Source organism: Ptychodera flava, chromosome 12 (genome assembly GCF_041260155.1).
Source record: "Ptychodera flava strain L36383 chromosome 12, AS_Pfla_20210202, whole genome shotgun sequence".
Lineage (NCBI taxonomy): Eukaryota > Metazoa > Hemichordata > Enteropneusta > Ptychoderidae > Ptychodera > Ptychodera flava.
The window spans coordinates 31,107,935-31,119,200 of record NC_091939.1 but is presented as its reverse complement, the minus strand read 5'-3'; the positions used below and the strand labels follow the sequence as shown (position 1 = coordinate 31,119,200).

General features: G+C 39.0%; 1 protein-coding gene across 1 annotated transcript; it reads left to right on the top strand.

Annotated features, from left to right (window-relative positions):
• The first annotated feature begins 235 nt into the window (after positions 1-235).
• Positions 236-11,159, top strand: LOC139145624 (alpha-actinin-4-like). Its single transcript, XM_070716897.1, has 3 exons — positions 236-562; positions 8,535-8,693; positions 9,245-11,159. The coding sequence occupies exons 1-3, from the start codon at positions 371-373 to the stop codon at positions 9,398-9,400; spliced, it is 507 nt and encodes a 168-aa protein (XP_070572998.1). The 5' UTR covers positions 236-370; the 3' UTR covers positions 9,401-11,159.
• Positions 11,160-11,266: the final 107 nt, after the last annotated feature.

The window sequence follows — 11,266 nt, the reverse complement described above, 5'->3', positions numbered from 1 at the left end:
CTGGAAACAGCTCGTGATAAATTTAATCTTCTTTGAGTCTAATTCCCATTTATAGGTACTCGGGGATCGCATTTGTGAAAAAAAGGAATGCTGATAGGGTGGATGTTAAAATTTTATGCTCTGGGAACATTTGCGAGTTGAATAGTTGCAGGCTCGTACCTTTCGCACCCCCGCTGGCAAATAGTTCAGTCCGCGGGAGCAGAACCTTGTCAGTACGATCTCGGCACACACTGGAAAAAAAAGAATCTTGAATTTCTAAATATAGAGAGGTCAGGGTGAGACGTAAAGCAGTCCGAGCTCCTCGCTTGGCCTCAAGCAGTGACCAACAGCCAGCTTTCTTCACAACAGAAATCCTATCAGACGCCTCGCTATGACGTGGAAGACGGAATGCGAGCTGGACGACGACGACGTCAAAATGTCGGACTCCGGCAAACGCGAGAAGAGAAACGTGAACGATATCGGTTATCTATGGAATATGAACAAACAGTGTTATCATATCGAATACAGTGAACTTAGACCGTGCCTTGAAAGTTTAGGATATCCCGTCAGAGAAGGTATTAAGGTGAGATGGCAATATTTGTTATTTTACTCTGATAACTTTTCTTTTTGCATCATGATCAACCCACCACTACGCTGTAAAAGCCACGCTCCCATGATCATCAGAGCAGTACAGTTCTTTGGTGCCAATTAACCCTGCGATGTAGCCTCGTTCTTTTCTTTAACTAGGGGCACCCATAATTTACGAGCGTCAACGTGGAACCCCCTTCAGGCGTATCGCAGCCTCTCACTCTATGCATAGAAACTTCTGTACGATGTTATTCTCAATGATAGTTGAATACACACGTGGGATTTTCCCTCATCGAATGAGCGACCCCGGCCCACCCAGCTTCCTCGTACACCATTATCCAGCAATATCGCGGTTGCATGCTCAAATTGAAGAATTCCTCACTCTCATTGTAAATACGTCACAGAACACACTCCCTTATATTTGTGTTATGCTCTGACGAAGGATCAGTTGACATAATGTGAAGTTGCATGTATATGCTACAAATCAGCGTTCAACTTCTCAGCTTCCACTGTATCCGCTCTTCAGCTGCAACACAAAGCTGAGATCCGCAGATCGATTTGCGTGGTATGCGGCTACTTACAGAAACATTTGTGGCGAGCAAATAGAGTTTTGACAAACATGTCAATAGTTTAATGTGGGGCCAATAATGCTTGCGTTGACAAAACATGGACTCGTTGCCGAAACTTCGCCAACATGAAGAAATTTTATCACAGACAACTTGTCATTTCTTCAAGTTGTAACTGCGATATCTATTGGTTTTATGTAACGAACGGGAGATAATGGCATAGAATAAATATTCGGACGAAATTTCCACATCAGTTTCTGACTTACGAGGGAAACGTCCTTCACTCTGTCTTGTGAATGACCCCGTCTACCGAAATGACGCAGATATCTCAAACGACTTATGCGCATGTGCATCTAATATTATTGGGCAATGTTCGGAATGCTGGCATATGATGCAGCAACTGCCCACAAGTTGAAAACAACGACTCAAAACCATACGGAATTGGAATCTTACATGAGCACACACAGTAAACAGCAACAGCTGCCTTGCCCAGCCTTGTGAAGCGCAAAAGTTGTTGAAAGAGAATTTCGTGTCAAGGTGAAGAGCGCTTTCCGTGAACGAGATGGTTGACTTCGAGAGCAATTTACACGTCAATTCTACAATAGTCCGTTTTCCATCCTCAAACACCAACGTACGGCTCTTTGGTGTGGGATGAAATCTGCCAAGCCTGCACATAGAGCTGGTCTTGAAAAGGGACTCTTATGATTCATCTCTTCAAAAAACAAGCTCATATGATCAAAGGATCAAATTACACCGTGATATCAGATTCGAAATATTCTCTAACATAATAGAACTGAAGGGTTTGAAAAATAATTTATGAACAATAATTGTTTATCGAACACTCATCAATCTTACCCACCTAAAATGCGGGAAATTGTTTTCAAAAATTACAAACACACGAAATGCTTGTGTTAAAGTAACCTTTAAAAATAATCAGACGTCTGTCTACTTAGGTATTTTTGAGAATTACGTCTCAAAGTAGTTTACCGATGTAATGTGCGAGATTAAGCGCTTATAGAACACATACATTATTGACGTGGTGCTTGTGTGGGCCACCTTGACAAGTTACGTGCACGACACGGCGGAGCTAGTGTCAGAGAGGGACGTTTTATCCTAACCTGTGGGCAATTACGTCATCAATTCTTGCCAAGACAAACAGTGATAATCACGGTGAAGCATCTTTTCTAGAACAATGGGACACTACATAACTGTATTGCTTCAGTCCCAAAGTCACCAGTAAGTCTTGCCTGTAGCACAACGCCAATGCTTCAGTATGGGTAATGTGTTCAGGTGTAAATTGATACGAATACGATTGAACTCTTCAAATAGGGCGTAGAGCATTTTGAAAGCCCGGTGTAGAATAAAGGCGCCACGCAACCTGATGTCGGTCGATGAATTGACATCCACTCCAAGTTTGTTTTAGAACTGTTAAGTCCATTGTGGCTTTGATCAACGGATGTGTTTACTCAGATAACTTGACAATAAGTTAACGGTTTTTATATTGTCCAATATTGGATTCTATCTATTTTGGTTCAGAGGCTCCCAGACATCGTAACTCCTTTGAGTGGATATGTCATGGGTCGTAATGAATTAGGTCTTTCTATGACTTAAAACACCTGTTCAATAGATCTCCTATTTCGGAGAAATACACGGTGTATGATTGTTCCTAATTCACGGCATAGACATCATATTGATTTAGCAATTGTTTATATTGTTTTACTGACACTAAATGTGTTTTTTTTTTTCCGGACAAGCAAAAGCGTGTTATAATTTTGTATCGCGATCGTTGCAATGTACATTGGGATCCTATTGCCGTAAAATTACGGGTCGAAACAGCCATTATAGCTGTCTCCCAGAATACAGAAATCGGAATTTCAAAGTAAAAACTAGGTTAATTTGACAGTATTGTATTGTTGAACTCATTGTCGTAAGCGTCCAACATTGTTGTCATCATACACGTCGCCAAATCTATGAAATGTAAGTGCATTAGGAGAAAAAAGTTACTTTTTTTCGGCAAAGCGGTCGATAAGTTAATCCGTGGCCAATATTGGAGTCGAAAAAAATGAATTACAAATACAACATTAGGGATGACTTCCAAAAGTGCAAGACTACACGTATTGTGAAAGCAACACTTTCAAACGTTGATCGGTATAGCTGCATCAAAACAGATATACTCCATCGTCCGCTAGCATGGGTCCGTTACTTCCCACTAACTCTAATTTTGGGGAGCATCCAGCTGCCAAGACAAGAGACCTTGGCAAGCGAAGGTGGCTATACACAAGAACCGGACACAAGAAGATAGTCAGTATGGTGATTCACCGTTCCAAAGTACCTACCCGGTACGATTTTGCAAACAACGATTCCCTGCATTTGTCTAAAATTTACTCGTCCATATGTTTACCCTTGTATGCCCTGACGAAGTATCATTGGCTCAAGTAATGTTTTAAGACGATATCAAATAAACTGTCGATAGGTTTGTTGGAACGGCGATATGAATTCAAAAGACATAATTTTAAATTTTGTCGCCTTCCACCGTCGAAGTACAGCAAAAAACAAAAACTTATATTGTCACGGGCATTGAGGAAGTCAGTTGTCCTCCCAGAACTATTTGGTGAGAATTTATCGATTTGCATCAGAATAGAGAGCCACCTGACACTTCGATCTCCTTGATATCTATTTAATGTACCCAACTCACTGCTAATCATCCGCTACCTCAGAACACCGAATGCCTTTGTTGATTCTGCTCGTTAAAGTTTCTAAATTACAAGCATTTGCAGTGCTTATTACTCTCACTTTCTTGCACAGAAAGAAAAGATTATGACGATTGTGTACACAGAGAGACAGAAAGATAAACATGTTTTCTGCAAAACGTCCATTGTGTACTTATTAACTTAGAACCCGGCGTAACTGTCGCATGCTTCATTAAAGTCCCGAAATAATATGATCGGTTGCGGCTTGATTGAGGTGGATTTACATATTGATTGTTGAACCGGTGGTCGGGATTTTACCGAAGATTTGAACATTGTCGGTGGTTGGAGCACGTACCTCGCTTGTTACTGGACAAAACCGACCGACTTTTACGGCTGTTTCTCTTCTCCAATACAAGAAGTGACGTCATCTCTTGCATCACGACTCTTATTGAGTCATAACTGTGAAGGTTATAAAAGCAGACGAATTATACATCTACACGACACCAATACATGGCCTAAAACACGACACCAATCCATGACCTAATGACCCATTTCACACACTCACTGTTACCTGCGAACGGGAGAAACTGGACACAGCAACTTCTGACGTTGTCGGATATCAAATATTTGTACACCAACACAAAAAGTCCACTGAATCCAACTAAAGCAAAATAAATTTAAAAACAACAACAAAAACACATGGCCCACAGGTGGTAAGGATGTATTGTTTTTGGTATTTGTCTTTCCGATCAGTTTCTTTGTCTCATGGTGCCAATATTTTTCTCATTTGTTAGCCATACAGCGTTTACTTCCCCACAGTATGTGTGAGTCAGTACAACAGACTTTTAGAGCACTGGTATGTGTTATTATTTGTAAAATACTCCTCTGTACGTAAGAGATTATTGTTTTGTGAGAGACGATATGTAGGTCCAGCAGAACGTAAACGAATAGTGTTTTGACTTAGGCCCGGACATAATTAAAAGGGGGGAAGTCTGTGTATTTAGGGAGGTCACTGTTTTTCAGGCAACTGTTTTAGGGATGGACGTTTTATTTCTTGCTTGATTCTTGGGAAGGTCGCCACTTTTTTTTTGGGGGGGGGGGGGGAAACCATTTCCTTATATCAGCTGGAAAGACTGATCCGAAATTTGATCAATTGATTACACAAATGCGACGCCTTTTGTGTAGAATGTTTGGCGAAAGCATGTAATGTAATGCAGAATGTAAAAACAATATACCTAAACTTTGACTTATACTGTCAAGTAGTACATTACATGTATGTGTACAACAGCAGAGAAACATATTGTATTACGCATGTACACGACACCAATCCATCCATTATAAATTTTAAATAATGACATATAAATTACACTAAAGATGCATACAGAATTTATTGTCCACTCTCATACCAACAAATAACCCTACAATGAAGTCTTTTACTCTAACTGTACTCAGCATGTGTTTCTGTTTAAAATTTCGAAAGAATAAAACGTGAAAGCACATAGTATTATAAAGCTAACTTCACGTGTAGGCTGCGCCTCGGGGACAGATATTCTGACTCTCAAATTTTTACAATAGTTTTCTAATCTACCACTTGCGCGGAGGTTTACGTTAAAGCTCGTGAAGTACAGAAGGTTTAATAGGCTTATTTTTGTGAAAATGGAAAATTTTGTCACCCCAACCCTTTGAAATTAAAACAGAGATGGTGATCTCTTTGAATTTCAAGTGCCGGTAAATGTTAGGCAATTTGTTTCTTTCAAGTTCAGCATTAACCCTTTGAGTGCTATAATTTTTCCCGCCAAATTTTAGTGCAACATTCACCAATATTTAGAGAATTTTCTGTATTTTTCAAAATGATTTTGGACCTAACGGACATTTCTTCGGATGACTACAGTTTTTGATCAAAATTTTGGAAAAGAAACTGGAAAAAGGGTCTATATCTGAAAAACGATTGCATATAGGTGATATATTGTACAGGTGATAAAATTGACTTTGGCTGTCAAAGAATTAATGATGGTCCCTGATTTTTAATCCTTGTCTACGAAAGAGAATGGTTTAAAGTGTCCATTAGGAAAGTTTTGGTAACAGTTTAGATCTTTGAGGTTCGAGGCGTACGCTACCTTATTAATATAGAATTAATTTATCTCACTGCTACCACCAACAGCCTAATAATCGTCAGCATTATCAATATCATCAAAATTCATACCCAACATTTCATGTGACAAGTATTCTGAGATTATTTAATATCTGAAGTTTTTTTCCCACCATTTAGTCTCTTTATAAGTGCTTAACCTCCGTTGTAATTATCTTAATGTGAAATTAAACTGTATTTTTTTGTGAAATATAACCCCCCCCCCCCCAACAGCCATGGTTAGAATTTGTCCCCTTCATAAACGTTTGTAAAACCACAGTCCCTCTATCAACTTCCCCTTTTGCATTACCCCTCTCCATAAAAAATGAAAACCTCCTCATGTTTACTGATTCGAAGTTGATCCAGCGAGTTTTGTTTTTCAATAAGCTGCATCCGTAAGCTTACTGCATAGCCCTGTGTCATTGTCGGTAGTGTTCGGCTTCTGGCGAAAACTGCCGACAGCTAACTTAATTGATAGCTATGCTTGGTTCAGCTCTAGGAATGCATAGGTCCCTGTTGACATGGTGTGAACAGTAAGCCCAAGAGATAAATAAATACTTGTAGATACGTATAGATATATGCTGATTTAGAAGGAAAGCGCGCAATTACACGTGCAAGAAGATGTATTATTATCCATCAAAAGTAAATAAGGCCCTCTTTAGGATCAAAACCTGACATCGACCACCCCTTTCTGACACTCACATCGGAATATCGTTGACAGCTATTCCAATCTCACGAACAAATAAAATAATCTTATCATTATTGCACAATATTTTGCTTCACGTCGATGCGCAGTAAAAAGCACCTTGACAAAGACAGATATTTGCATGTTGTAAGCTTCTAGAGGCAACATCTGTTTCATGAAAAGAAATTCACCAAGTTGCTGGGCTCTTTTCGCGTGCCTTAGTGTCGTTGTTATGGTTACGAAGAGTTGCCATTTCAATGGGCCCTCGTCAACGGCAATAAGGATGATATTGATCTAATTGAACTTAACCGTATAACGTTTTCAACGACCTGCCACCTTGTGTGAGGTCAGCAACACACAAGTACGTCATCGCTCGACCTACTTGTGAAATTCGGAGTGCAAACCGTCCGTTGTTAATGCCAAGACTCGTCATCACTTCAGTTTATAAGAAGTGTGCTGGGATGTAACCTTAAAATCGTACAACGCACTCTCGCCTTTCCGCAAAAGTTAACACCTCTTTGCAAAATTGTTGAAATACAACACGTCTTATTCTAACATGTCTAAAGTAGATTGTACGCTTTCATGTGACCTTTGTTCTGCTTTCCAACCTCTCAACCTATTTTCATTTTAAGTAAATACACCCACGCACGATTGAAAACAACAGGAATATTCCGACACTTAGAGTCTTGTGATGGAAAAATTAATCGATGTGCTGGCTGGACGTTATGTTCGTTCAGGCTTGTGGTGAGCGGGGCGATTAGCTGTAGCGGAACACACAGCATCGTACGCAGGGCTAGCTGTAACGCAACTGTTCAATTTCTTGCACTGATTACTGTGTTACTGTAATCTCGGTATGGTTACAATAAATAACGGGATATGTTTATTATTAAAGATAGCATGTTCGCTTAATTGATTATGCTCTAATTTAACATTCTTAATATCACAACTTTATCACGCTGCTTCGACCAGGTTGAAGCACCGCGATGTTGCACCGTTTTGCACAACATCGAAGTACATTAATGATACATTCTTTACGTATTTTTTGTACATATTCCATCTATAAAAAGTTGTTAAATATTGCAGTTTACAGTTTAAAATTTTTACAAAAACTAAACCGTACCGAAATAACAGCTTACTATATATCGACGCTGTACAGTTAAAGTTGAAACGTCGGTCATGCAGCTTATTTCACAGCATGCACAGACTCACTGCCAACTGATCATGCGTACTAGCCGAAGTGATGACGCTTCATGTTTGAAGTTCTACAGATCCCGACTAGTGATAAAAATGCGACTTTGTACAAGCTCAGACAAGCAAAGATCTTTGCTAGATAGCGTATTGTGTATTTAGTGAGTTCAATGTTATCTATATCTTCTTCTCGACTGTCATGGTCGGCAAAAATACTGTTATGTATAATTGATATCTGATATTCATGGCTGACCGTATCTCTTTAATTGGTTTGTAAAACTTCACATCTTAAAGGTATACAGTCACCTGTAGTCTAAATACGCCTATACACATGGTCAAATGGGCGTTCCTTGGTGGTAAAAATGCCCGTGTGAGGGCGCTGTGTTTAAAACGCGGCCACCCGCTTAAAATCTGTGATTGGTTAGATTTTCTCTTTCCATTGTAACCTTGGCAAAATTGGAACAGGTGACAGTATACCTTTAACCGTTTGATGGGAAAAAATCAATGCCGTCACACATACCACGCAATCTTTGTTGCTATATATTCAGTTGAATGAAAGATTGAAATGGCTAAATTTTAACCGATTAATTTCTTAAATTTCTTACCTACTGTATCATTTATGTTTGTCGCTAATGCTGGATACTACAGTTTAGCTAAATATGTTCAAAAAGCCCCATGTCTGAGATTGCTATTTGTTTTTACTTTTTCAGGGAGACCGCGAATTCCAGAAAATCTTGGAAAAGTTGGACCCTTATGGCAAAGGCCGAATTACCTATGAAATGTTGGAGAATTTCTTGTCACGTGAACCAAGCAGCGATGACCCGGATGTACAAATCAACGAATCGTTTATGTTACTTGCAAGGGGAAAGGTATGGACATTGTACACTGTAAATTTTACGGTTTATGAGGCCAAGGGAAAAAAATTGTTTCGAATAACCCCACCCACCTTAGAAAATCCCGCCGATCCCTGACATTTTTTTACATTTTCAAAAGCGTTCTATTAAATTCTCTAAATTTTACTGTTATTTATGGTCCTCAGTGGACAGAAAGGGAAAAAATCCTTCGAACTACTGAGGTATGTTACCAGAAACAAACGATCTTTTATTTGGCCTGAGCATATGAAAAATACGGTTATTTCTACAGAATTTTGCCTAGGCGCTGTGTAAGCGACGTGTAAATTTTACAATTTTTTCTAAGGCGAGATACATCGATGAATATTTTACTTTTGACAGCAAAATTTAAATCTCTGAACACTAAACAAGAACAAAAAGAACAAAAGGCTTTTCAAGTTGTTTCACGGTTTGGCCAATCGTCACTTTTATGTCGACAAAACGGTCCTTCTCTGTTCTCTCACAAACTAGCGATAAACAGAAGTTACTAAAGGCTACATCAACACCGACAGTTGTCTTTTTCGTTTCAGAAATATATAACTCCAGACCAGCTTCGGAATACCTTTCCGCCGGACATTGCCGAATATTGTATCGCCAGGATGTCGCTGTATGAGGGACCTGCCATAGAGGGCGCCCTTGACTATTCAACGTTTGATATGACGATAAAACACCCTGACTACAGATGATGAAACAGAAAAACATAAAATAGCTAAATACCAAATCAGCTGCCATTGTAAAGTTTTTACTTTTTTTGAAATATTTATTTTAGTTGAGCACTGACTGTGTGCAAATATCGGCATTAGCTTTTAACAATCCTAGTTATGTTTATGTGAAATAATTAAATTCAATATACAAGTATTTTTTTTAAATCGAAGCCCCTCCCAAGTGTAAACACGAAGGTGAGTTCAAAATATATCCTACACACAGGGATGCACGCACCTTTTGTCATTAAAACCGCCAAGATAGAAATCTAATCGACATATAATAAACAGAGGGGAAGGCAAAACTACAGAAGCTCGAGTCTATTTCATCGATACCAATACAGCACTGTAAAGCTTGCTTCTTAGATTATGCTCTCTGTCTCTCTGTCTCTCTGTCTCTCTCTCTCTCTCTCTCTCTCTCTCTCTCTCTCTCTCTCTCTCTCTCTCGCAAAGCTTTATTTTTGAAATGTATGATAATGTAAGTCTTTAATGTAATATCAATCTGTGCATGGAGGTAGTAGAGACTACCTCCATGATCTGTGTAACATAGTGCAGCTAATTTTTCTCATGCATTTTCGTATCTTTGTGAATAAAGACTCCAATTTTCACTTTATTTAGTCTTGTTTCTTAATCGCTGTCATTATAACGGATGTATTTGTTGAGGTGAGCAGTTTTTGCGCGAACAGAAGGGACATTTTGGTTCTAAAACTACAAGGTAACTTGATGCTTGTGGAGAAGACACCAACTTCTAAAACAATAACACCGCCAGTTTCACCAGAGAGCGATACCTCTGTTAGATAGTAGTTACATAATCAAAACTCGTGAAGCCGATAGCCTACTATTCACCTTGTCTCGACGAAATGCTTAATTGGTCTGCCTCTGTGACAATGAAGTTAACGAGGCTCCATCCATTGTCAAGTTCAAGTATCACTCTCAAGATCGTTAAACATCTTGATCTCGGGGTAATTTCATACAACTATTGCGGCTTAATCGAGTGAACTCTTGTTGTTTCTCGCTGTATTGTTTGGTAATTGAAATTCCAGTAGCGGTAATTGAACCTCAAGTTCATTAACAACACAACTAAACTGAAATTAGCCTATCAGTGACTTCCAAACACGTTTACCACGCACACAGTCAACGAAGATTACCAAATAAAAATACAATTGTAACGAAACCACCGTCTTTTTTATCTTTTTTTTTTTTTACTTTCATTGACTTCTTTTGGCTTTCAAGTACTTTAATACCATGTGCAGGAAGAAAAAAAGCGAACAAAGATGGTTCGATTTCTTAAATTTTCAAAAAACAAACAAGTGAAGTCGGGAAGTACTTTGGTATTTCGGGAAACGTGCAAAACCAATTATTGAAATGAACCGAACAAAATTAATGCAACAGCCACTAACGAGGAAACTACGAGTCTAGAATGATTCCAGTCATTAGTGAATGGATGTAGGCTTTGATCAAAGCGGAGGTGACTAAATATGGTATGGGAAACCAATCCGCATGAACGACAATCTTTTCAAACACTTTCCTCCCGCTGGCGAACAATTAACGTGCACACAGGTATACAAAATTACGATCGCATCTACTCTACTATCATTCAATGTATAAGCTTAATGCTGCTACCTGATTTCCTGATGGACTGATTCTTTCGTGCTATCATCAATATTACGATATCTTATATTGTAAGCTGACCACAGGGATTTATTCAGGGGCAATAAATACTAATATGATAAAAACCAAATAAGTTTCGTTGTCTACAAGTATTTTTTCCTGTCTGCCTTTCTCTAACCTTTACGTTCTGCTTGCTTGAGATGTCGTGTGTAAGTGCGTGAGTAGTATAAGATGCGCCCT